The sequence below is a fragment of the Nelumbo nucifera genome, chromosome 1, assembly GCF_055504915.1.
Source record: "Nelumbo nucifera cultivar China Antique chromosome 1, China Antique-T2T, whole genome shotgun sequence".
NCBI lineage: Eukaryota > Viridiplantae > Streptophyta > Magnoliopsida > Proteales > Nelumbonaceae > Nelumbo > Nelumbo nucifera.
In genome coordinates, this window is record NC_142649.1 from 152,915,460 (window position 1) to 152,942,767 (window position 27,308).

The following is a 27,308-nucleotide window of genomic DNA, read 5'->3' on the forward strand; positions in this document are numbered from 1 at the left end:
GGTCGGATACTCGGATACGTTTTTTTTTTTCCAATTGTAAGTCTCAACTCGATTTCTCTTCCAAAAAAAACCTCGACTGGATTGCATCCTTCTCCATCGTCTCAACTCTCAAAACCCAAGACACCTGGTGTTGTCTCGAAGAAGCAAACACATAAACAAGCACATCAGAGAGAGAGAGAGAGGGAGAATGGGTCCTCGACAGTGTGAAGTCTGCAAGGAAGCACAGTCGAAGTACAAGTGCCCCTCATGTCTGACACCCTAGTAAGCAATCACTCTCTCATCTCCTCCTTCCATACCTAGAAGCGTTAAGGAGGAGAAGAAGACGAAGAATAGCTCGTTATTCAATCTCTTCTGAAAAATTTAGGGTTTTATCTTATCTTACTAATTATCTTCGTTTTTTTTTTCGGGTTTCGATTTTTTTTTTCTATTTCTTGTGGGTTAAGATATATGCTTGCTTTTGTGCTTGGTCAGTTGTTCGCTGGCTTGTTTCAAGAAACACAAAGGTATGCTTCTCTTCTTTTTGTATAGTCATTTACTGAATGGAGATGGTGCTGAATGTGTCCAACATGAGAGAAGAGAAGTTGTTTAATTTTATATTATAATTAATAGTATTTAAAAATAAGTTGTGGATGTTTTGAAGTTCGAAGTTGGGATTTGGGTAACATATCGTATTGAATTCGACATTCTTGAATGTAACCCCTTCCCATCATAGACAATGGTAAGGGGACATCGCTAAACACTGCCAGCACAAATCACTTGCAGATAAGTAACAAACAAAACATAACACTGGGGGGAGGGGGCATTGCAATCAACGTACCTCTGTTATCTCCTCAAAGAAGACGTTCCTTAATCCTTACCAACTCGTCATGGGAAGCCACATGGTAGAACATTGTAAAGGCTTTGGAATTCTGTTCAATGAGCTTGTCAATGACCTTGTCTTTCTAATGGAATGTATATGCATCCAAGTACCATCCTCAGCTGCCTACATGCATCTATTTATAACTTATAGTTACCTTCCACTTCAATATTATTAAAACTCAAAGCAAACCCCCATTTTTAGCATTGAAGAATGGAAGCCTGATCAGCTTGGACGGCATTCCCTTTTCTTATTGCTCTGAATATCATGGAAAAATTTCCTTCCCCCCTCCACAGACACCACCTACACTTGAAAGGATCCTAGTTGTCCAGGTTTGTTTAGTTGTATTGTAGTAGGATTAGATGATTAGTAGTGGGAGTTTCATTGGTAGTCTAATTCCTTATTTGAGTGTTCCTACGGGTTGCCTACTTGTGGGTTTGTCTTTGTTCTAAAGCAGTTAGGAATTGTATCTATCTATCTTGTCAATTTTCTAGTAGAAATTGGAGACCATAAGGGGAGATCTGATCCCCTATTGTGAGTCCATAAATTGAGTTAACACCTCATTAGGATATGTTCCTGTCATTTATAACCATTGTTAAGTGTATTCAATGCCTTCGTCCTGATTTATTTGAGTGATATATTCAGTAGAGTTTAGTATTTTCAAGCCAAGGAATGTTGATAGGGAGGGAAAATGGTGAAATAATCAAATTGTTATCTGTCAACTGGTAATCTGTTCTTGTTGTATTTTACCTACTATCTTTTTTGGACAGATCAGGGACCTTTTCTATGCATATAATCTATTAATTCATAAAAAAATGTTTTCTTCTAATTTGTAAGATTTGACTCTATAAGTGGCCATAAAGTAAGACTTTAGGAAGACTTGTGGTGTGGTGACAATCCTTTCTATCTATAATTTCCTAGACTCTATTCTTTAACCAATCATGGAAACAAATGAATTGTAGATCTTGTGACCTTTTCTTCTTCTGGGTTATCTTGCGATCTTGTTTCTAGAAAGGTTTTTAGGAATATTGAGAGTGAAGAGTAATTCAACTAACTGATCACCTTAAACAAAATTTCCTTCTTGATGGCCATGACAAGAGAGTGTGGTTAATGGCCCTAATTGGCCATTTCTCTTGCAAATCATTCTTTTAAGTCCTAAATAAATCCCCTCTATCTCTCTCTTTTCCCTACAAATGAAGTTTGGGATAGACGCGCTCCACCAAAAATCAAGGCATTCATGTGGGAGGCTGCTCTTAGGATAATTAATGTGTGTGGCAATTTTCGAAGAAAAATGAAATCTTGGTGCCTCTCCCCTTGTGTGTATGTTTTTTGCTATGGTTGTGGGGAAAGCATTGACCATCTATTCCTTTCCTGTTCCTACTCATCTAATGTGTGAATTTATTCCTCTCTACACTTTGGATTGAATTAGTCTATCCTGCAAACATAATGGAGTTGTCTTGCACTCAATTGTGCCCTATAAAGACAAAAAAGGGAAATTTTCTATGGTCATGCACTAGAACAAAAATTCCATGGAGTCTTTGGTGTGAAAGGATGGTGAAGATAGAAGGATTTTCTTCTACCTCAACACATCATACATTAGGCTCCAAAGAGAGACCAAATGCGGAGCATGATTCTCCGAACCTATTTGTAATCACCCCAACTAGCTTTGATTGCAGAGAGAAGTAGGGATCTCAAGTTTGGTAGGAAGGTTCGTGGGTGTGGACTTGGAGGAAGATAAGGTTGAAGTGTGGGCTAGATAGTGGGGGTAAAAGAAACTGATGGGGGTGAGAAAGCTAAATGGAGGACTGTTTCTATTTATGTTTCACAATAGAGAATGGGCGGAAGAGGTTCTAGAAGCAGAATTGTAGAGGACAAGGGAGCTTGACCTTAGGCTGGGATGGTGGTTCCTGGCAACAAACGCATTAAGGGATGATAGGGTGGGGAGAAGAGTAGTTTGGATTGCGGTAGTGGGGATTCCATTGCATGCCTAGAGTATTGTAACTTTCGAAGAGATACGACAACAAAAACAGAAGCTGGGACATGTTAGACATGGCAAGATTGTTGGTTGAAGTAAAGGACGTGTCGGGCATACCAAGTCAAAATGAAGTTGAAGTTTGTAGGGGACACGATTTAAGGATAATGGTGGAGGGAGAGGATGGAACAACACTAGGTGGAGATGGTCGGAATAGAAGGGCTAGAGGGAATGAGGAAGGAGGGAAGAAAGAGGGGGGGAAGAGGGTGGAGTGAGAATAGTGCTGAAGTTGGGAAGTCGGACAATCAGCCAGAGGAAGAAGATGATGTAGAGGTGGGAGGTGAGAGGGGTAGAAGTGGAATTTCAAATAGAGTTGGGGAGATGGGAGAAAATGGGATGGACACGTGGAAAAAAGACCTAAGGAAACTCAATCGACAAGCCCAATGATAAAAGAAGAGGTTTTAAACAAGTGGCGGGTGAAGTAGGAGGAGATTCGAACTCAAATGGGGCCCACTTTAAGGAAGTTGAACCTGATAGAGCAAAGTCGGGTCTTCATATGCAGTTTGGGAATAAGGAGGGAAAAGGGCTCGATTCGAAAACAAACGTCGAATTGCACAGGTTCAGATCTGAATTCTTGGTTCAAGATTCGAACCTGTGGCTCTGATACCACTGAAAGGGACGGTAGAATCCATCGAATGGACGCCAAAACAGTTGCGGAATGGGTGGGCGAATTTCAAAAATTTTCTACCTACCTTTCAATTGGGAATCGCATTCCCTAATTTTAGAATCAAGATTCAAGGATCCTACTTGAACCAGAACCAAATCAGATCTGAACCAAAAGTGAAGGGAGTAATTATACCTGATCCAGAGAAAAAGATTTCTCCCAAAGTTGGTGTTTACACCCAAAGAAGGAACCAAGATCTGCTCCTGTTGAAGATGACACAACAACTGTGGAACAGAACCAGCAGGGTGCGTCCTACACACTGAATCCTTCACAAGAATCCTTTGGATGACAATGAGCACCAAACCGAATCAACCTTTCAACAAAGATTGATAACAAGAACTATTCTTGATCTTTTTCTGACAGAGAAAACGAACTGTGACAAATGGATGGCGGCTGCAACAGGAGGAAGCTAGAGAAATAGATAGCAAATTGCTTTTTTTTTTCTCTAAAGTTTCTGAGATCCTATCTCACAAAACTGCAGGGTGTGTTCTGTTTCCCTAGGGTTCGAATTCATGTAATTCGATTAGGGTTTCTTCCAGTTGCTTAATGATTAAGAAAAAGATTTCCTGATCATATCAGGAGTTGCCCCTTATCCAAATCAGTATTTGGATTAGGACTCTTCTTAATCCTATCTGCAGATTAGATAAGCTTTTGGGCTCATCTTAATCTCAGATTCGCCCCTTATTAATGACTGATCAAATCAGCCCAGTTCGAAATGGGCTTTAGGCCCAATAAGGTTATGTGCTCAAAAGTCTTTCAAACTGCTGCCCAGTTGGGCTTCTTTGTATGGCGTGGGACCCAAGCATTGATCTACACACCAGCCACATGGGTTCGGCCCAACCTCTGTTACAAGGCCTGACCAAATTCACTGGAGAGCCCAGTGAACCCCCTGAGCCCATCACATGGACCCTATGGGCCCAACACTTACACTAAGTGGTCCCTGGACGAAGCCATCTTATAAAAACCCAGGGACTGTGGGCAGGTGCAAGATTAGCCCATTAGGTGTTATCCCAAATGGCCTTACACTTAACCTCTCAGCTCATAATGATCAAGCACTGCCTGACAAGAGAGGACCTCTCCCTCGGCTGCAAGGAACAGTGTTGCACTCTCCACTTACATGGATCCCGGGAATTAAAACCATTTGCAAACAATTTTGAAACCATACTAAATATATATCATATATATAAATTTTGCAAAACAAAATTCCAACGATTGAAATCAACTGCCGGCAGTTTGGTTTCCATCAGAGAGAGTGCATCCCCGATCATTACCTTTGTCTGACAAAGGGGCTGATCCCGTCACTATGATCACTCACTCAGATGAATTCTTAGACTGTCCCAACATACCTAGGTTTTGACCCCCGCTAAGGATCTCACTGATTGGCATATCAAAGACAGCCCAATCTGACACCTAGTGCAGTACCATAATCGGGTCTAGGGGTCAGGTGTAACTTTCCAGTTTTGCCCATCAATCTCCAAGGTCCAGGGCAATACTGGAAATCTGGTCCGGTTCAAGGGTTCAATTAATCATACACTGCATGTGCCTTGGGTTTCACCCTGGCGGCTAAGACAAGCCACCCCAACAGTTGGTAGCACACCAGTGTCATCCTTGGCAGGATAAATCTCCCCAGACTTATCCAACGGCTGTGAACATTTAAAACCAACACAAGTCTCATTAAGTGTCCAGTTTTAGGGTCTTACATAGAAGTATACCACACAACATGAATCAAACATGTACTTCATTTATTTACATTAAATATCAAAAGTACATCAAAACTGATTGAAGCTAAGGGCATACAAAAACTGTCCAACAGTAAAGGTGGGAGGTGAGAGGGGTAGAAGTGGAATTTCAAATAGAGTTGGGGAGATGGGAGAAAATGGGATGGACACGTGGAAAAAAGACCTAAGGAAACTCAATCGACAAGCTCAATGATAAAAGAAGAGGTTTTAAACAAGTGGCGGGTGAAGTAGGAGGAGATTCGAACTCAAATGGGGCCCACTTTAAGGAAGTTGAACCGGATAGAGCAAAGTCGGGTCTTCGTATGCAGTTTGGGAATAAGGAGGGAAAAGGGCTCGTCGAAAACAAACGTCGAAGAGTTTGTGCAGGAACAATTTGAAGAGTAAGAAATCAAGAGCTCAAGAAGATGAATGGGTCTGGGTGGTCGCTCATTTTGATGGAGAAAATAAAATAGTGAGTATCTAGGGACACACTTCAAACACAGTTGTAGGCGTTAGAACGGGAGCGAGGGAGGAGGAAGAAGAGATCGACTTAGTGGGGAAGTAGACAACCGGAGGAAATCAGGTAACCTCGGCTTGCGATGATTGTCAAAACCAGGAAGCGATCACAACTCAGAAGCAAGACCAGTAGCCAAAACCAGTGTTTGAAGGTCTTCTAATCTCAGGAAAGGTGTGCCTGGAAGGTGAACCGACTACGACAACAACCAAAGAGAGGAAAGACGAAAGTTGGTAAGGCTTGGCATCGTCCCAGGTGACCCAAATAGTGGATGAGGTATGAACTCGTGAAAACTCAGTTCCTTCAGTATCTAGATTGGAGGGAGAGCACCAATTGAGGGAGAAGAGGAAGGCATGGGGAGGGGGGGGGGAGAAGAAGGAGCTGGGGGAAGAAAAAGAAAGCCTACTACAAGGGGGGGGAGGAAGAAGAAACGGGGAGAATGTACAATAGAAAGAGAAGATCAGAGGGAGGCAGCCTAGGTACTGAAGAAGGAAATAGATAAGGAAGAGGGGCAGGAGATTCGAAGAGAGGAGAGGGAGGAGGAGGGGAGAAGGGGTGAGAAGCTGGGTGGGTTGGCAAGTGCTAAAAAAGGAGAAGCGGAGATTAATGGACTTGTAGAGAGGGAGGTATCGATTGGTAAGTCTCTAGGATTGTTTTTCTGGGGAGGAGAGGAATTTGCAAGAAGAGTCTCCGCACAATTTGAAACAAAAGGGAGGAGAAGGGTAAGAGAAAGGAACTAGTTGGGCTGAACAAAGTGTGGGATGAGGAAGGGGGCGAAGAGGAAATGCTAGAAGAGGATATGTGAGAGTGGAGTAAGATCTGATTAAGGAGGGTGGAAGAGGGAGGTGAGGATGAGGATACTGAGTTGGAAGTTGGAATGTGAGGGGTCTTAGTGAAAGTAGCAGGAGGGCATCCGTGAGGAACTTGATTCGACACTACCGTTCAGAAGTAGTCATGCTGCAGGAAACAAAACTAGTTTCCTTAACATGAGTTTGAAGGAGGAGATTTGGGGAAAGGGAAGCAGGGAATGGTTGGAGAAGGATGCTGTAGGGTTGTCGGGGGTCTAATCATTTTTTGGGATCCGGGGGTCTTCAGAAAAATTGGTGAAGAGGTGGGTAAGTATTCAGTCTCAGTCTGCTTGAAGGAGGTGAATGGAGATTGGTGTTGGGGGGTAACAAATGTCTATGGGCCAAATTCAGAGAGGGAAGAGTGGAATTTCTAGATGACCTGAAGAGTCTAAGGGGGGTTTGGGAGGGACCTTGGTGTGTGGGGGGTGATTTCAATATGGTAAGAAGGAGGGGGGAGATGAAGGGAGGTAGGGATAAGAGGGTGAATATTGGGATTAGGAGGTTTGAACAATTCACTAACAGTTGTGAGCTTATTGACCCACCATTAAATGGTGGGAGATTCACATGGTTGAATGGTCAAGTTCCGACAATCCTTAGAAGACTGGATAGGTTTTTATTTTCTGGGGATTGGGGGCAGTATGTGGGGGAAGTGGTTCAGGAGGTTGTGGTTTCAAGTTTATCGGATCACAAGCCGATTCTGCTGAGAAATTTCTTGAAGATGAACGGACCAAAGCCCTCCAGATTTGAGAATGTCTGGTTATCTGAGCCGAGCTTTATGGAGTGGGTAGAGTAAAAATGGAAGAATTTGCAGGTGGAAGGTTCAGCTGCTTTCAAACTAGTGAGGAAGTTACAGATGTTAAAAGAAAAGATTAAGGGTAGGAGGCCAGAGATGGTGGGGAGGGAGGAGGAAAGAAAAAAGGAATTACTAGAGGAGATGGCAAGGCTAGACAGACTAGAAGAAGGAGCCTTCACGAGGGAGGCTAAGTTAGAGAGGGAATACCTGAAGGGGGAACTGGAAAGACTAATTCTGAAGGGAGAAATTAGATGGAGGCAGAAGTTGAGGGCCATTTGGATAAAGAGGGGGCAAAAATTCAGCTTATTTTCATATGTTTGCAAATGCTAGAAGAAGAAGAAATATGATCATGAGGGTTAAGGTGGGGGAGGAGCTTATGGAAACCTGGGAAGGGATTCAAAGGAAGGTGGTGGAATTCTACAAAGGTCTCTTTAGGGAGAGAGAGGAGGGTGGAAATGGGTGTCTTTAGGTGGCTTGGAGCCCAAAAAGCTATCCACCTTATCTGCAAACTGGTTAGAAAGAGAGATAGAGATAGAAGAAATCAGAGAAGCACTAGAAGAGATTAGTGGGGACAATGCCCCTGGACCGGATGGGTTCAATTTCAAATTCATTAAGGCTGGTTGGGGCTTTTTGGAAGGAGATTTCTCTCAGATGATTCAGGAGTTCTGCATTTTAAAGGAACTAGACAAAAGGATCAATGCTACATTTCCACCTTCATTACAGTAGAGGGTGCAGCCTTGCTAACTCGGGGAATAGAGGGTGCAGTTAGAGATCACAAAGGAAGAACTATGAGCTTCATAGGACTGATTGGGGTTGGAAACTCCTTGGAATCTGAGATTCATGCACTTCATCAAAATCTGAAAATAGTCTAATCTTTGGATGGCCAAATCTAATTGTGGAAGGGGACTGCAGTGTGGTGCTCAGTTGGATGGAGAAGAGAAGTGAGGGTCCTTGGGTCCTCCAATAAGTGATCAGAGATTCCATTATCATTGGTGTCCAATTTGAACTGCGTTTTCAGATGGATACCTCAATCAGCTAATACTCAATGTCCTTGCAAGAAATGGAGTAACCAGGAATCAACTTATTTGGGGAACACCTGGGCTGGGTACTGAATAGTTTTCAAGGCGCCAAGGTGAGGCTAGGCGACAGGGGGGCAACTTGTTGCCTAGTCGCCTAGGCGATGGATTTTTTTTAAGTGAAAAATACACATCCTAGGTAGTTCCCTAGGTTTCATAACCATCTTTCCTTAATAACTATCCATAATTTTCATAAGAAAATTATAATCTTCATGTTTATGTCTAGAAAATTAACATATTTATGAGAAGAAAAAGAAGAAAGAAAAGAAAATTCAAAAAATATGGGGACTGAACCCCTATTTTTGTTATATGAAAAGAAGAAGAAGTTTTTCCCTTACTTATTGGTTCAAATTCTGAAGTCTTGGTTCAATACAGCAGTTAGCAATGTTTGTGTTGATTAAGCCCTTACAAATAAGAAAATAATAAAAAGAAATTAGTTTATAAACACAAAAAATGAATATTTTTGTTTAATAATGTCTATTTTATAATAATAATCTAAAAAAAGTAACAATGTAAAAGTATTTTATAAGACACTATACAAAACTGCTAGGCGACTGGGCGAGGCGAGCCTCCAAGGGCGCCTTGTTGCCTAGGCATTGCCTTGACAACTATGTGATGATATATATATCCAATATCAGAAATATTGGATACTCTTAGAAGCTTTATGTTGATTGTACTGCCTTCAATAAGGCATTTTTTGATAAGTAATAAACTTTATTAATATAAGTTATATAGCTAAGTAGTTGCATACAGTACAAGCATTCCCTAGAAAGAGGCGCAAAATGTGAACTCTTCCAAAATAAAAAAAGAAGGTGCAAATTACAACTAAGCCCAAAATAATTGTTCCCTTGAAACTCCTCGCTTAGCTAATGTTCCATCCATTGCATTAGCTGACCTCCCAACCCAATGAATGCTCATCCTTGTCAACCATTTAAATTTCTTAACTTCATTTCTACAGCACCAAGTGTCACAAGGAAAGATCACTATTAATTGTAAATTTCATATTCTGTAATACAATATAATCAATGTCATTTAGCAAAATAACAAGTTAGAATCATGAATTTTCATATGACAAGAATTCGAAAACATAAGCAAAATAACAGCACAATGATTATGAACAAGTACTCTGGTATTGTAGTAAAAATCAGAGCAAATAAGTAATGAGCAACATACATATTATTAGAGTACAATACAAGTACGGTGTAGTACACAAGGCACCTGCATAATCCTTGCCTAAGAGGGTGTGGAAGATTTATGCAATAAAGGCATGATATGAGGCATTCCCTAGAAGATGCCTTATTTGAAGACATATGTAGAAGTACCAGAAGAATTGTGACTGATATTGTATTGTCAATCATGGATTAGTTACTTGTGTCATGATTTTTTTTCGACTAAAGGTAAGGTAAAGTTTTATTGAATCAGGAATAATGATACAAGAAAGTCCCCTCAAAAGTGTCTTTTGGGCCGGGACACTAGAGATTCCAATCCATTACAAACTCCAGAAATTCCCAGGATACAGCCTAGCCCCCAGTTGGGTAGCCTGATACCCCTTTACAGCCGAGACCCAAGTTAGAAGCTTTCCAAAAGCAAATGCAATCAGATCTTCCGAGTCTTTGGAAGTGCAGCGGAAAATTCTTTTGTTTCTCTCTGTCCATATAGAACTGATTACAGCAGCCGGAATGGTTCCCCAGACACTTCTTGCTAGCTTTGACAGCCCCTGCAGTTTCCAGCAATTCAGCAGCTCCTTCACAATGCTTGGCATAGCCCAGCTAACACCGAGTGCTGAAAGGAAATGGTTCCAGATCTTTGTCGAGACAGATCAGTGGAGAAACAGGTGGCCACTGTCTTCCAGATTTTGCCCACATAGCACACGTAACAAATGATCTGCACACTTCTTTTTAACAGATGGGTTTTAGTTAAACATCTGTCTAAGGATGCAAAGCCCAAACCAAAGCATTAACCTTTGAAGGGGCTATAGGATTCCAAACTTTAGCATCAGGAAAATCTTCTGGACTGTGGTTAGACAGATGCCTAACAAAATATTTGATAGAAAATTAGTCATGTGGATTCCAACTCCAAGCCCAGCTATCCTCCAAAAGCCAATCCAGGGGCTGAATGTAAATCAGCTCCAGCAGTTCAGTTAAGTTTTTAATTTCCCAATCTTGAAGGTTCCTTCTGAAAGAAGGGCACCTGATTACAGAGCTGCCATTAACCTCATAACACTCTGAGACGAAAGCATCTTAGGGATCTGCAATTTGGAATAGCTGAAGGAACTGATCTGAAAGAGGAGATTCCCCACACCATGGGTCCTTCCAAAAAAGCAGCCTATCCCCTTTCCCCAGCCTGGGTCTCAATCCTCTGCTGAATACAGGAAGAATGTCCATGATCTTTTTCCAAACTGAACAGCCCAATCTTATTTGATTGGTGTAAACTTCTTATTTCTTCTATTTTGGAATTGTGTTGTAGTTTTAGTGGTTGTTCTTGATTGGTTGAGTTAGATGTCAGATGGGATCTTGTTGTAATCTATTTTTTTAATATTTTTTCTATTTTCTTGTAAAAAATTCCTTGTTGCGCAGACATCTCCTTTATAATAGGGATGATCATCGTGGGGATGGACTTTATCTTCAAAAAAAAAAAAAGAAATCATGGTAGGGCTGAGCTTACCACCTTTGCTAAGGGCTTTTGTCTGGTGCAGACCCCAGGCTCGAAATATAAGCCAAGGCCTGGGTAGGCATGTGGCCAGGATTGGTTTTCGGGCCTATGATTTTATATACATTACACATGCCATGTGTGGTAGAAAGATGTACTTTAAAAATTTAAATGTCTTAACTCAATGATTAGATTTAAAGATTAAAATATTTGGACAACCACCATTTGCAATCATTAACATTATATGATACTATTGAAATATTCTGATACAACTTTTATTGCGCCAAGATAAGTATGGGTATTATGTAGTAATAGATATATAACATTTTTGTTTGGAAAGGTAACGTAAATTTATTTGATATATAACATTTTATATTATATGGTATATAATGTATATGAAAATATATACCATATGAATGCATTGCAAGCCTGGCTAGAAATGATTACCCCAGTGATTTAAAAGGCGTGCCTAGGTGCATTTTAGGGTATGTGCCTCGCCTAGGTCCTAGGTGCAGCCCTTTCAAAAGGTGTGTGCCTGATGCACCTTGTGCCACAGCCCAGGTGTGCGCCTTTTGACAATTTCACGCTTTTTTTCCCCTTTTGAACCTAGTGGCTGGGCTGGGGGACCATAGATCTAACATGGACTTGTTTGGGCTTGCATTGAGGGGCGTGGCACAAAGGTGGCTAGTAGAATCAGGAATGTAATATGTTTTATATCACATTAGCTACTTGAAGTAATGCAATTGAGTAAAAAAAAGAGATTGTGGGTTTTACATGCTTGAAAATGTTTTATATGTTTGATTTTATTTTTAAATTTTCATTTGAATACGCTTTACATGTTATGTTTATGTATTTTAATTTTAGATAATAGGTTTTTTAAAACATTTATTTTAAAATTTAAGTTTATATTTTTCTTAATATTATGTTTATTATTTTTATTTTTGCATTTTTTTTTATTTTGTTGACATTTTTTTGGCGCCTTGCCTTGTGCCTTGCGTCTCGGGCGCAAATTGGCCCTTGCGCTTTTAAAACACTGGATTACCCCTACTTGATAACTATGCTTGCATAAAGCACTACGAGAAATTTGTGGTGGCCTACACTGTTGTGGGGTTGTTTTCATTCAATTGGAAGCTATGCTAATGTCATCTTTAACTAATTAACCAGTTTAGCAAATTCAAAAGAAGCCTATAGTTACCCATCTATGTGTATCATGTATTACTGTTTTCCTCATTAAGCAAATCCTTGCAATGGTTTGCATCTTTGTACTGACATGGTGCTTTTTTTTTTTTTTTTTGATGAATGTACTGACATGGTGCTTATTTGAATATAAAGAAATTCCATGCTCAAAGGCAGTAACATCTGAGGCATCTGAAGCAAAACCAGGTAACACTATAACTCAAGTTGCTCACATCCACTTATATTGCTACATTTGTGCTATGACATGAAGGTGTTTCTCAATTTATTGTATACAGAGACTTGTCAAAAGAAAAAGAATATTGTAGATAGAGTTGCAGTTACTGTGTCATCCCCTCCCCCCCCCTCTCTCTCTCTCTTTATTGTACATCATGGTATTTATTACAGTCTATATCTTATAGGTCATCTAACCAAATAGCTTTTTATTTACAATCCACCCCCCAAAAAAATTTGTTGTCTTTTTCTGTTCACTCCTTGCTTTACCACTTTGCAACTCCCCCCCTTCTCTTCTCACCCAAGAGAACTTATAATATTTATTGTTTGTGCATTTGATTAGTTCCACCCTATATTGAAGATGATTTATAATTGGGAAAATGAATTCATCACTCGTATTTAGAGTTGATACTTGTAAGCTTGATGAGGCAAAAAAAAAAAAGAAGAAAAAAAATGAAAAAAAATGTGAATGTATTCAGTTTTACATGTTTTTTGTAGTAGGATCCCAAATTGTTGTTTTTGGGTAGCTTTGTTGTCAGTTTGGGACCAGGGGTATTTTCATCATTTTATAAGTCAGATTATGGTCGGGGGCAATTGGGTGCATATCTGTTGGGTTTTGGTCTCTTGGGTCTTTTTGTAACAAAAGTTATATTTTGGGGGTTCATTTGAAGTTAGTTTTGTTCTCAAGGAGTTGCTTGTGAGAGGGAAACATTCTAGAGGCTTATGTGTAAATATTTTAACTGGCTTGTCAGCAAGCTAGTGGGTCTTGTAAAAAAGAAGGGGGCTGTTTCTATAGAGGCCTTTTTTTTGGGTTCTTTCTCTCTTGTTTGAGCTGTAGCTCAGCCCTAGCTAGGGTTTTCAAGTATTAGGAGCTTGAGTTTTGAGGAGTCAACCAATTTTGGCACCTTCCAACCCCTATATCGCTGCGTGTCCATGCGGGAGGCCAACTTGCTGCCATTGTTACTGTATCAGAACTGTTCCGGGAGGAGTTTTACTTCAGGTTCAGGTCTGAAATCCCTAAAATTCCAACTTGTTTTGTGTTTTCAGCTTTGGTATTTCTTGTGCTTATTGCTGTATCATTGAAGTGTTGCCATGTAATTTGTTTTTCTGTCCACATCAAGTGGTATTAGAGCAAGTTCTTTCCTTGGGTTTGCTTCAAAGTTCATCTCCTTGTTGTGTTTTGCTATATTATCATGACTGCAAGGGGTGGACGTGGTAGGGGTGGTAGAAAACCACAACATGTCACCGTAGAGGTTTTATAAGAGACTATAAGAGGGCTGTAAGGACAGATTGAACATCTTGCTCAACTTGTAGCTCAAAATGCTGCTAGGGATAGTGACGTAGGAAGTGATGTGGGGCTAGGAAGCAGAAGACAAGCTCCTAGAGTTGATAAACAACCCATTGGCATTATTAGTGAAGAATCAATTGAAGACATTGGGCAACTTGAAGGTTATCAACATGAAAGGGATAACAACCAATGGTGGGAAGACCGAATAGTGCAAGCTTTACAATTCTACAATCCTATCAAGGTGTTCAACTTCATATTAACGAGTTTGATGGTGCGTTGGAACATGAAGAGTTTCTAGATTGGTTGGACAACATTGAAAATTATTTTGATTGGAAAGAAATGAATGAAGAAAGAAAAGTGAAGCTTGTAACAACAAAGATGCGTGGGGCAGCCTTGGATTGGTGGGAAAATTACCAAAGGGGCAAAGAAAGGAAGGGGAAACGAAAGGTTAATTCCTAGGGAAGAATGAAAGGAAGATGAAATCCCAATTCTTACCACCAGATTATGAACAAATTCTTTACCAAAGGGTGCAGAATTTAAGGCAACGGGAAAAGAGTGTAAAGGAGTACATAAAAGAGTTTATTAACTCTTCAGAGTAATATGACAGAAACTGAACAATAAAAGGTTAGTAGATATATCAATGGTTTGAGGTTGCCAATACAGGACTAGGTTAGCCTACATTGCTCATATAAAGTAAAGGATGCATATCAGCTAGCTTTGAAGGTTGAAGCTCAATTGAGTTGGAGCTCGGGGCGAAAACTAAGTGCCGTCCAAGGTACATCTTCATCAGTAGGCCAAAGTGTTGGGGTTGGTAAGGGTCGTGTGATCAACCAAACACGGCCTATAGTCCAGGGGACTCCAAATGCAACCAAGAGCAATCAAGGGCAGCCCATTGTTAGATGTTTCAGGTGTATGGAGTTGGGACATTGTTCCAGTGAATGCCCTAACAGAAGGATTGAAGGGCAAACACATCTGGTTGATGAAGTCATTGATGAACAACAAGATGATATAGGCCATGTTCATGATAGACAAGTTGTTGAAACTGCTGAAGCTAATGCTTTAGAGGAAGAAAACTTGGATGGGGACATTGAGGTTGAAGCTCTAGTGATATGACACTCCATGGTTGCACCTAAAGAACCACTACCGGGGGATTGGTTGAGAAGGAATATCTTTAGAACACGTTGTATAACTGGTAGGAAGTTGTGTAACTTGATTATTGATAGTAGGAATAGTGAGAATCTTGTTTTTCAAAATTTAGTGGATAAATTACAACTCAAAACTGTTCAACACCCCCGACCATATCGTATTTTGTGGTTCGACAAAGGAAATGAGGTAAGAGTTTCTTCTAAATGCTTAGTTAATTTCTTTATTGGTAATACATTTGAAGAATCACTATGGTGTGATGTTGTCTCAATGGATGCATGCCATATTCTTATGGGACGCCCAATGGCAATATGATTGTAAGACCATTCATCATGGGAACAAGAGCACATACAACTTTGTGAAAGACAATAAGAAGAAGATAATTCTTAAACCAATGCAAATTGATTCATTTCCAAAGAAGGAAACCAAGCCAACCACTACTCTCTTCACCTCAAACAAATTGGCCCAAGAAGAAGGAAATTTGGATATTGTTTACGTGCTGGTTGCAAAAGAAGCTAGAAAAGAAACACCTATTCTAGAGATGGTGAAGAAGCTACTTCATGAGTATGCTGATGTGATGCCCGAGGAATTACCCAATGGCCTTCATCCTCTAAGAGATGTACAACGTCATATAAATTTAGTGCCAGGAGCAGCATTGCCTAACTTACCCCACTATAGAATGAGTCCTAAGGAGCATGAGGAGATCTAAAGACAAGTACAGAGTTGTTGAAGAAGGGGCTGATCTGTGAGAGCTTAAGCCCATGTGCTGTACCAGCTTTGCTCACACCAAAGAAAGATGGTAGTTGGCGTATGTGTGTTGACAGTCGTGCCATTAATAAGATTACAGTTAAATACAGGTTTCCCATACCCCGCCTTGATGACATGTTAAACACATTGGCTGCCTCACAAATCTTTTCAAAGATAGATGTGAAGAGTGGGTACCATCAAATCCATATCTGAGAGGGGGATGAGTGGAAGACTGCATTTAAGACTAAGGAAGGTCTTTATGAATGTCTAGTTATGCCATTTGGGTTGTCTAATGCTCCTAGCACCTTTATGAGGTTTATGAACTAAGTTCTATGACCACTTATGGGGAAGTTTGTGGTAGTTTTCGACTGAAGAAGAAGAAGAAGAAGAAGAAGAAGAAGAAGAAGAAGAAAGGGAGGACTGGCGGAGCCTCTGTTTTTCAAAAAAAGAAAAGTAAAAAATGCTGAAACTCTGAAATCTGAAGAAGAAGAAGAAGAAGAAGAAGAAGAAGAAGAAGAAGAAGAAGAAGTACCTGCTCGAACTAAGGTGCAAGTGTGACTGCGATGGAGCTGGGCTGCTCGAGCTTGCAGAGTTCGCCTCCCTCTCCAGTCGAACCAAAACCCTTCTCTTAGTTTAGTTGTATACCCTCGTCTTCGTTTAGTTGTATACACTATTCTATAGTTGTCTTAATACTAAACTGATACAGTGTAACAGGTTTTTTTTAAAGGAATACAACAACCAATGAAATATCAAACTAATAAATTAAAAAAAAATAATTATTTTAGATACATTAGGCGCCCGCCCAGGTGCCTAGGTGTCCGCCTAAGTCTCTGGCAGGCGCCTAGTGCGCAAAACATATGGCGTTTGGGCGAGGTGACCTTCAAAAACTGCCTAGGCGTCGCCTTGACAACTATGGCTGCATGTAATTTGTTTTTCTGTCCACATCAAAGCTCTAGTCTACTCCTTTCCAAGGAGTGATTAAACTTAATTTTGATGGATGCTCATTGGAAAAACCAGGGTCTTCACAAGTTGGTGGAGCCTTTAGAAGCCGTGGTGGGGAGATAGTACAGTTCTAGTCAGGTCCCATGGCACATGGTGACTCCATTTGTGCAGACATTTATTCCCTTCTTAAAGTGATTCATTTGGTATCTTATTCTGTATAGTTATTTTTTGGAGTGTGTACAATCCTCTCTTTTATAAATTTCTATTTTTCTCAATGATACTACAAGTTACTTTGTTATCCATCCAGAAAACAATGAGAGTGAAAAATTTTGTATTAAAAATCTTAAATAATGTTTTGTTATTACCCTTAAAAGAACAGGTCTGAAACTGTTTTAGTCATTGGGTTGTGTGAAAAATAAAAAGAAATTAGAAAAATACTAAATGGTTCCAGATTGTCTTTAGGCTATTTTGTATCAAAATAAGCTTAAAACAACAGATATTATAAGCTAACACCTACTAATACATGTATTTGGCTAACTTTGTATATGCAAAACTATTTCAGCTGCTGGTTGCCAGTCCAGGTGATCTGATCATCCAGTCTGATATATAGTTTGACAACATTGTTTTCAACTTCGATGACATTTTTTTATGGTTTTTAGCTCCATGTGGAAGTGAGTTCTGTTGGAGAAGCACTTTCTCTTACGGTGCTTCCTATGCTAAACCCAGGATGTAATGTGATTAATATCCTAAGAGATTTCCCTGCCAATGGGAATGACTTGTCAACAAACAACCTGGGCTAATAAGCATAGAATCAGCAGTCAGACTAGCAGATTTAACCAGTGTTTGGAAAAATTCTTCTCTTCAGGATGTGTATTTAAGGGTTGTTCTGAATATAGTTGTCAAGGCGTTGCCTGAGCAAGTAGGTGCCCAGCAAAGGGTGCCTTGCCTAAACACTTTGTTTATAGAAGCTAGGCGCCTACCTAGGTGACTAACATGACAAGGCGGGTGCCTTATTACAATATTTTTTTTTGAGAGAAGGTAAAGTATAATTGTATTAAAGAAAAAGGACCTGTGTACAATGAGAAGCTGTACATAAAACTAACCAGAAGGACCTCAAAAAAGTACAATCAAAAGTATCACCTTTAAAATCAGTATGTATAGACAACCAACTCCTAATAGCCCCTGCAGCTGAATTGATGACCTTTGCTTCGGTAGAAGCTTTGTGCTAAAAAGTCCTGTCATTCCTTTCTAACCAAACAGCCCACAGTACTTCCATAGGGATGGAGGACCGGCAAATTTTCCCTTTCTTAGTCAACCGAGGTATTTGCCATTCCTCCAACAAAGCTTTCACTGAGACTGGCATGCACCAACTTAGATTCAGGGCCTTCAAAAAATGATTCCTCACTGCTGTGCTAAACTTGCTATGTAAGAAATGATGCCTAAAGGACTCCACCTCCACATTGCATAGGTGGCAAACTAAATCTGAACAATTAAAGCCTTTTTTCAGTAACATCTCTTCGGACAGCACCTCTCCAAAGCTGCCACCCAAACAAAAAGCTTTACTTTTGAGTGAGACAGTCCCCAAAATGGCCTGGCTAGGAAAAGGGGCTTCATTCTCTCCCACTAGAAAGTTGTAAAAGGATCTGACTGAGAAAACTCGTGACTTATTCCACTGCTGTTATATTGCAATATCATTTATATTGCTGCATCTTACTAATAGTATGTTACTACATCCTATATATATATATATATTTTGATGAATATTTCTACATCCTATATATATACATATTTTGTTTTAAGCTTTTATAAAACTAGAGAACTAGGGAAAACATAGTGTTTTTTTTTGTATGAAATTCTTATTTTCTAGGTGTTGCCTAGGCGCCTTGACAACTATGGTTCTAAATTTACAAGAAGTAATTCTGGTGATTCTCACATATCCAAAATTGAACCTTATTCTCAGAACCAAAGTCCATTAATTGCAATATTGTGTGGTCACATGCTTTGATAAGGAGCCTTGATGTACCATGTATTGCTATATTACTATCAAAGAGAAACGTACTGCTGAACTTCCATATAAGGCTACCAGGAAAGTTTATTAAAACTAGAGTATATTTCCAATCCCACAATCATAAATTGGGAAGGCAAACAGCCATATAAGGCTACCAGAGAACAAGAGACACAAATAGTTAGTTAAGTCTACTAGTTTACTTATCATGTGAAAATTCATTTTACTTGAATCATGCTTTTCTTTATTGCAACTGTTTTGATCTATTCTGCTACATGTCTTTCATTTATGTGATGACAGGTCCAATATTATATCCAAAAAGATCATATCAAGTGGATGACCCGAGTCAGGTGCTTCAGAAGGTTCAACTAGAGGCCATAGGTGCAGTCCTTTAACTAGCCTTAGGGCCATTGCTTGTTATTTAACTTACATTTGATTTTCATTCATATAGTACTTAGCTTCTCTGACATCCATCGCTGGTTTAAAGAAAAAGGTAAGCATTCCAATTTAGTTCTTGTCAATGATATATGAATACACAAGCTGAATGTTTTTGTTCAGTTACTCTCCTACTTTCTTCCTGAATATCTACTCTTGATCTAATAAAGTTTTGTTGAAGTTTTTAACTTGCCTTTTTTGTCTCTGTACAGTGGATTCCACTGAAATTCGCGATGCCTTGAAGAATGAAGAACTTCAGAAACTCATATACCAGATTGATTGTTCTACAGATGCAGAGAATGTAATAATACAACTTCAATCAAATTTGTGGAGCCAATTTTCTTTACTTCATCTTGTCAATTCCAAATTTCCTTATAGAATAAATAACCTTTTAAATAAAGGCCCAAATACAGTGCATTTTGAATATTTGTTGCACGTTAAATCGAAATTTCAATCAATCACGTTAAAGACGTCACATGGTCTATCTACTTTTCATTGGGTTCATGTTTCACAAAGTGTACTTTCATGTTCCACAAGGTGTACATGTACTTACCATTAAAGACCTTAACAATGACAAACATTCAACTGTGACGTGTCACCTTATCATTGGTTCAAGTTTTTTGCTTCATGGTGCAGTTCATGCACCATAGATTTTGCCTTAAACAAATGTAGAACTATTGACAGTCTTGGTTTTTTTATTATTATATTTTTTTTCTGTTTTGTTTATTGAATACTAGCAAGCAAACCCATAAAATGCATGGGGTTGAATAGAAATTTGGTTAGGTTTGGGTTGGTAAATGTGGGTTTTGACATCAGTTTTGATCCAACACAAGGTCAATGTTTAGGATTGGTGTCTTAAGTCAGTCCACCAGTCCTACCCTTCCCTCTTTCCCTGTTGGTGAGTTTGGTGTAGAGCTATACCCCCTAGGGTTGGTAGTTTTTGTTGGGAAGCCTATCTGGAAATAATCAACACTGGTGATCTACTCCAAAAGAAGAGACCCAATACTTGCTTGTCACCTCAGTGGTGTGTTCTATGTAAAGCGGATGGGGAGACTGGTTTTCACCTATTGGTGTCTTGCCACTTCACGAGGTCAATTTGGGATTGGGCTTTCTCCTTATTTGGATGCAGCTGGAGTCCCCCATCAGACTTGCAGGGCCTTTTCTCCCCTTTCTTTTTCAGGTGGCGGATAAAAAGGGGAAGGACAATGTGGAGTGGACTAAGGGTTGCAGTATGTTGGACACTATGGGAAGAAAGAAACTCTAGGATATTCTCAGAAACTTAGAGAGGAGCAGCAGATCTGAGGGCTATCATACATATTAGGGCGGTACAGTGGCTGAAATCTTTGGAACTATTCACAGATTACACTGTGGATGACATGTTGAGGAAGTGGGGTGAAATTGCAAATTGCACGTAGACCAAGTTAGTAATGAGTGTGGCTTGGACCCCCCCATCTAGTGGATTCTTGAAATTAAACTTTGATGGGTGTAGTAGGGGAAACCCGGGACAATCGGGGATAGGGGGTGTTTTTAGGGATGAAAATGGGGTCATCTCTGCTATGTTCTTAGGCCCAATTGGAGTGGGTGACTCCCTTAGAGCTGAGATCTTTGCAGTTATGGAAGGAGTCCGGAAAGCCAAGGAATTGAACATCTAGAAACTCATAATTGAAGGGGATTCAAAGGTGGTGATAGGGTGGCTGATTAAAGATCAAAACGATTTATGGAAGTACAATAATGAGAGGAGGAAATTCAAGTGGTTGGTGCGGGAGATGGAAGTTAAGACATGTTGGATTAAAAGATCGGCTAATTCCCTTGCTGACGGTTTAGCTAAACAAGGGGCAAAAAGGGATTCATTGTTTTGGGCTAAGCTGTAACGTTAGTGTCTTTTTCTTTTTTCCTTTTTTGAAGCTCTTTGTGACTCTTGGAAGATAAGTGTGTTTGTCTTCCACGTAAATTTTCTACTGATGAATTAATGAAAGTTTTATTGATAAAAAAAAAAAAAATGTTTAGGATTGGTCCTTGCCTTGATCCAAACCACCTAATCCACACTCCTGTTTTATTAAGGAGGGCCAAGGGGGTCATAGAGATTTAAAGAGGAAATAAGAATTTTAATGGGGGGAGGGGAGATGCTACAACATTGAATTATTGACTATTGGGGAGAGTTTTAAGAATTGGGGGGAGGGTAGAGTTTTAAGAATGATTTTATTAGAGAGAGTAATGATGAATTTTATTAGAGAAAATTAGAACCTAAGAGAGTTTTTATTGTGATTTCTTATATTTTTAATAATTTAATTTAAAAATAGACAATCACATGTGTGAGAAGTGAGAGTAGGAGGTTCATGTGAGCTCTGTGGTCAGAGGGCCCTTGGCTTCCTTACTTTCTTTCCTCTTTCCAATATAGATATAGATGACAACAGGGTTATTTATGTCACTCACTCTAAAGTCCTTGTGTAATGGGATCTCTCTCTCTCTCTCTCTCTCTCTCTATATATATATATATATATATATGAAAGAAAGTTCATGTCCATATCAGTTTTCCTCTTCTCAATCTTTTTCTCTACTCTCTTCCTTGATCTAATCTTTCTAGTTTCTCTGTTTTGATTCTTAAAATATTTTAAGTATAGATCATTCTTGAACTAGAAAAACAAGATGGTATCAAAGCAACATGGAGAAGACAGTAATGATGATGTAGATGTTGATAATGATTAGATCTAAAATTGATTATGGTTTGATCTGAACTGTTAGGTTCTTTTAGTGTTTGACTGTTTGTTATTCCTTTTTGCATTATTCTTGGACAGTTTTCATTCAGTTCTTGTTTAGTTCTTTGGTATCTTTGAATCCCCCTTATTAGTCCTGTTAGTTTGATCTCCCTATTCTAAATCTCTACCGTCTTTTGGGATTCCTATTATCAGATCTGGTCTTTTACTATAAATTGTAAGTCACAAATTCTAATATAAATACTAATTGTGGGAATTACCATAAATGGTAAGTTCATATATTATTATAAATAGCAATTCATTTTCTTAAAATAATAATCATGTCTTATCCTTAAATTGGTTGATTTTTTAGAAGAATGTTGGAGAGTTTATTGATGCCCAGGATGGTGTCCTAGAGATTTGGTCAAAAGTCCAAGAAAATTGGAGATCTGCTTCAATTTTGGTCGTGGTGACTAGAGATTGTTTTCTGGGTTGTCATTTGACATTGTTTGGTCACTTACATATTTTGGCAGAGATAGGAAGTTGCAAAGAGGTTTTTTGTGAAGTTGAGAGCAAGTTCCCACCTCTCGTCCCTCTCTATTATAGCATCAACTCATAATAGGGCTTATCCATGCAATATTTTGGGAGTGATTTCCTAATCTGTTGAATAAAAATTGGTGGAAATATTATTCATTCTTGAATATCCTGGTTTTAGATTGTTTTTTGAAAAATAATTTAAAATGGTCAATCTTAAGAGAAGAGTCTTGTAATTTTGCCTAAAAGTCAAGAACCATATAATGTTTTATTGGGTGGAATCTTCTGTGGTGCATAGAGTGTACTTGGATCATTCTGGAGTGAACAATTTGGATTCTTGAGGTTCCCAGGGCCTTAAGTGTAAGAGTGCCCCTTATTTCTCCAATTCTACTACTCTCTAAAGGGGTGATTTCTTGTACTTTGTGTATTGAGTTGTATTTATCTTCTAGAAAATGGCCCTTGGAGTTGAGTTGATCTGTTTTTGGTTATATGATCATCAAATCTTGATATGGATTCCTTTGGAGTGGTTACAAATCAGTCTTGTTCATATTCTACTGGAAGAGTTCAAAGGTCCAATTGATGGTTGGAGGAACATCAGGTCTGACAATTATATGACAATGGGAGTGATTTCTTGTTTGTGAGCTTATTTATTTTGGTTGAAGATCCTTGGTGATGCATGTTGCTAACTTCTGTTTCCAGCACTAAGATTCATTGTGAAATTCTTGAAATGCTACAAGTCTTGATTATGGAGGATTTCTTTTATGTTTAGGGCTAACTTGTTTTTTTTTTTGTTATTAGATTATTAAAGTGTTGCTTTCCAGGCAAGAATTTTGGCTTGGCAGGTGGTTTCTCTTCCTGTTACTTATCCAGGTCTTCCTCTAGGTGCAAAATGCACCTCTCCTGCCATTTGGGATCCAGTTATAGAAGGATTGGAAAACAAGCTCTCATCCTGGAAAGCTAAATACCTCTCATTTGGGGGGAGAGTTACTCTTTTGAAAAGCACTCTTGCCAATCTTCCCACTTATTTCTTATCTCTTTTTCCAATCCCAACAAAGGTGGCCAAGAAGCTGGAAACTTTGCAAAAGGGATATTGGAAGGTCTGGGAGGAAGAAAAAAAGATTCATCTTGTTAGCTGGGATTAAATCTTCTCCCTATGGAGGAAGGTGATTTGGGGTTTAGGAAAATTAAGGTTTTCAACCCGGCTCTCCTTACTAAATAGTTATGGAGATTTGCTCATGAAAGAAGTGCTTGGTGTTGGTGGAGGAATCTTATTGCAGCTAAATTCGGGGTGACTAGGGACAGTTGGAGTTATCTGGTTCCCTTTCCAAACTAGGGCTGTTCCATTTGGAAAGGTTTGAAATTTGTCCCCTTGTTTGTGGAAGGCCTAAGCCTCAAAGTTGGAAGAGGTGACAGAATCTGTTTCTGGAAGGACCCCTGGTGCATGGAGAACCCCCTGGCTGTTGCTTTCCCTTTCTTATATCAGTGTGCTGCAAATCAAGATGCCCTGATTGCTGATTGTTATTCCTCCTCAGATAATGGGGTGACTTGGGTTCCTCAGTTCAGAAGGAACCTGTTTGATTGGGAGATGGATGAGGTTGTGGGTCTGCTGGCAACTCTTCAAAATCAGAGTATTGACATCAATTTGGAAGATGGGTGGATTTGGAAGTGGAGTAAGGATGGTTGCTTCTCAGTTAAATCACTGGCTCTTAAGCTAAGTAGTTCAGATGCTGTGAACTTCCCAAATAAGCAGATAACTCTGTCAGTCCTTCTAAAGTTAACTTCCTAGTATGGACTATGGCCCTCAATAAATGTCTATCTAAAGTTAACCTGGAGAGGAGAGGAATTCAGCTCCCAGATGTCTTCTGTGGTCTGTGTGGACTGCAGCCAGAATCTACTGATCATCTGTGCCTGCATTGTCCTGTTGCGGCCCAGGTGTGGAGATTGCATAGTTGTCAAGGTGACACCTAGGCGGGCGCCTAGGCGACAAGGTGCCCTTTGAGGCTCGCCTCGCCTAATCGCCAAGCAGTTTTGCACTGTCGTAAAATACTTTTTTTTCTTTATTTTTTGACATTATAATTATAAAATAGGCACTATTAAACTAAAATATTCATTTTGTGTGTTTATATACTAATTTGTTTTTATTATTTTCTTCTTTGCTAGGATTTAATCAATACAAATATTGCTATATGCTGTATTGAACCCTCAAAGACTTTAAAACCTGAACCAATAAGCAAGGAAGAACTTAAAATTTTGTCTAATCAACACATTTTCTACTTCTACTACTACTACTACTACTACTACTACTACTACTACTACTACTACTACTTTTTCTTTTCTTCTATTCCTATTACAAAATAAGGATTCAGCCCCTATATTTTTTGAATTTTCTTTTCCTTTTTTCCTTCTCATGAATATGTTGATTTTCTATACTTTAACATGAACTCTATACTTTTTATGAAAATTATGAATAATTATTAAGGATATATGGCTATAGTACCTAGGGAACTACACTAGGATCTATGTTTTCTATATAAAAAAATCCATCACCTAGGTGACTAAGCGACAAGGCGCCCCCCTGACACCCAGCCTCGCCTTGGCGCCTTGAAAACTGAGTCTGTGGACTCATTTCATCAATGCTGCGGGGATCAAATGGGTCATGCCAAACTGTCAAAAAATTGTTAAGCTGTTGGAAAATCAGTGGTTTGAAGGAAAGAGGAAAAGTAATCTGGAAGACAATCCCTGCAGCTGTTCTTTGGTCCACTTGGACTAGAGAAACAACAGAGTTTTCTGCAACAAAAAGAACCCAGAAGAGATTGTGCAGTGTGCTGTCAGCAAATTAGCTTCCTGGATTGCTGTCACTCCTGCCTTCAATCATTTGAATGTATTTCAATGTCTGAGAACTCAGTCGATCTAGTGTCTGCAACAGTTTGTTGAGTAATGGCCAGTCCTTTTTTGGGCTGGCTCCTGTTGTACCTTCTTTCAGTTATCAATGAATTTACCTTACCTTTTCAAAAAAAGAAAAAAAAAAGAAGCTTTCCAAGCAAGTTGGCTTGTGCTAGCTTGGGGAGAAATGACAGTCTTGGTTTTGTCTTTTGTTATTTTACTGTTTCTGTTTAATAATTTGCAATGTGTCATCTCTCTCTCTCTCTCTCTATATATATATATATATATATATGTGTGTGTGTGTGTGATACACATTTTCCCCTTCTCAAATTTTCTCTTTGCTCTCTCATCCTTCATCTTTTTTTTTTTCTTTTTGCTTATCTTTCTAATTTCTATTTTGTTTTGATTCTTAAAATATTTTAAAGAAGCTTAAATCGTTCTTGAACTAGAAAAATAAGAAAACAAATGAACATTCAAACTGTGTATAATCTATTCATATATTTCATCAGGAACTTGATAAAGCCATGGAAAGGGAGGACTTCCGCAAATTCACTGACAAGGTATAGGCTTCACTTGCTAATAATGCGATTTCTTGTGGGTAAATAATATCTATTTGATGAACTAGATGTGATTTCCCTTGAGTTGCTGATTGATGAGGGGTATTAGAGACTTTGATACTTTGTTTTGCAGATTCTTTCCATTATTAGCCCACAAGAACAATCAATTTTTGCTGGAAGATGACATCACAGGTAATTTGGTGACTTGGTGTTGGATTTGAGAAGCATCTTGTAATGCTCTAGTTGCTTCTTCAACTTCAGTTTGCAAAAGAGCCTTGATGTTGAAATCTCTGGTTGTTGCTGGCCATACATGTAAGAGAAACTAAACTAAAAAGGAATTCTTCCATTTCTGCCACATGGGCGGTACAGGTTCCTCAATAATTAAATTATATTGTACCGTAAATATGAAATGTTTATGCCAAGAAAAGAATCTTGTTTATTAGTGTAGCTGCGTACTCATAATTTAATAGAATCCATGAATCTTCATATGCTGGTGACACTTACCACCTATCTTTTGCACTTGAACTTGATCAAACTTAATGTGATTTTCATCTATGAGAAAGAAGGGAAAATTGGGGAGCTACAGAATTGCCAGTGGTTAATGCAAATGTACATCTTGTTTAAACGTTTAGAAATAACTTTGTGATTATATTCTTTGCATTTCTTCTTTTGTTTCTTTTTCCAATCTTTAAGTGGCATATAAAACTATAATTTAACTTGACAGCCTTATGAAATAAGAATGACTTCAGCACCAATACTATTTATCTCAACCAAGCCTTGTCCCAAGTCCAAACTGTATGGGGTCGTTCTATATGAATCTTGTTCCACTATTCCACTTTGTCCAGTGCCATACCCATTGTTTAATTATGGACTCTTCAATCATCAATAATAGTTATTAAGTCAATTTATATGTGTAGCAAAGTATGCCACTGTCTCTGTGTCTCATGGCCTCTCATTGTAGTTAAATCTTTCTTTTTCATCTTTTATGAGTTCTTATTTATTTTCTCTAATAAGGAAAGCCCTCTGCCCTACCTTCTCCTCGTCTCCCCAAAACCACTTCTCCCCCAAACAACTCCTAAAATGTCTCTCTCTTTTCTCCCAAAAATCAATGTGTTTTACCCTCCCCCCTCCCTCCAAGGATACCTCTGATGTGTATTTCATGTATGTGAATTGATATTTTCCTAATCTGTGTATATATATATATATATATGGTTTAATTTATATTTTTTATATTCAGTTTCTAATTATTTATAAATAAGTACAGATAAAAATTGAAAATTGAGGCAAAAGGGGTTGTTTTGGCAAAAATGGTGGGGCTTCGGGGCCTTGGGAATGTGTAAATCTCAGAAAGTTACCTGAAAAAATATATATATATATATATATATATATATATATATAAAAGATCACCCAATCCAGTAACGAAGGCTACCAAACACGAGGTTTGGCCTCCAGAAGCTTCAATACATTTTAGTGTGCAATATGTGACCGGGTTGAGTGGGCCAATTGTGCAATTGCCCAAGTCGG

The 27,308-nt window shown here is 39.0% G+C and overlaps 1 protein-coding gene across 3 annotated transcripts; it reads left to right on the top strand.

Annotated features, from left to right (window-relative positions):
• On the top strand, window positions 1-26,283 carry LOC104589148 (HIT-type Zinc finger family protein). 3 transcript variants are annotated; one of them, XM_019196272.2, is made up of 9 exons: window positions 1-261; window positions 472-503; window positions 12,483-12,533; window positions 18,983-19,063; window positions 19,134-19,175; window positions 19,330-19,418; window positions 25,737-25,787; window positions 25,918-25,961; window positions 26,002-26,283. In XM_019196272.2, the coding sequence occupies exons 1-9, from the start codon at window positions 188-190 to the stop codon at window positions 26,003-26,005; spliced, it is 468 nt and encodes a 155-aa protein (XP_019051817.1). In that variant the 5' UTR covers window positions 1-187; the 3' UTR covers window positions 26,006-26,283. The 3 variants fall into 3 exon arrangements, with proteins under 3 accessions (XP_019051817.1, XP_010245666.1, XP_010245667.1); XM_010247364.3 differs by having other exon boundaries at window positions 2-261; window positions 25,918-26,283; XM_010247365.3 differs by lacking the exon at window positions 19,134-19,175 and having other exon boundaries at window positions 5-261; window positions 25,918-26,283.
• The last annotated feature ends 1,025 nt before the right edge of the window (window positions 26,284-27,308 follow it).

What these genes read in the sequence shown, in the direction of transcription:
- LOC104589148 (XM_010247364.3), top strand. Translation starts at nt 188, where the DNA reads ATGGGTCCTCGACAGTGTGAAGTCTGCAAGGAAGCACAGTCGAAGTAC. An exon ending in GGTTCAACTAGAGGCCATAG is followed by an intron (nt 19,064 to 19,133) that starts GTGCAGTCCTTT and finishes TCATTCATATAG; the next exon opens with TACTTAGCTTCTCTGACATC. An exon ending in TCCGCAAATTCACTGACAAG is followed by an intron (nt 25,788 to 25,917) that starts GTATAGGCTTCA and finishes TTTGTTTTGCAG; the next exon opens with ATTCTTTCCATTATTAGCCC.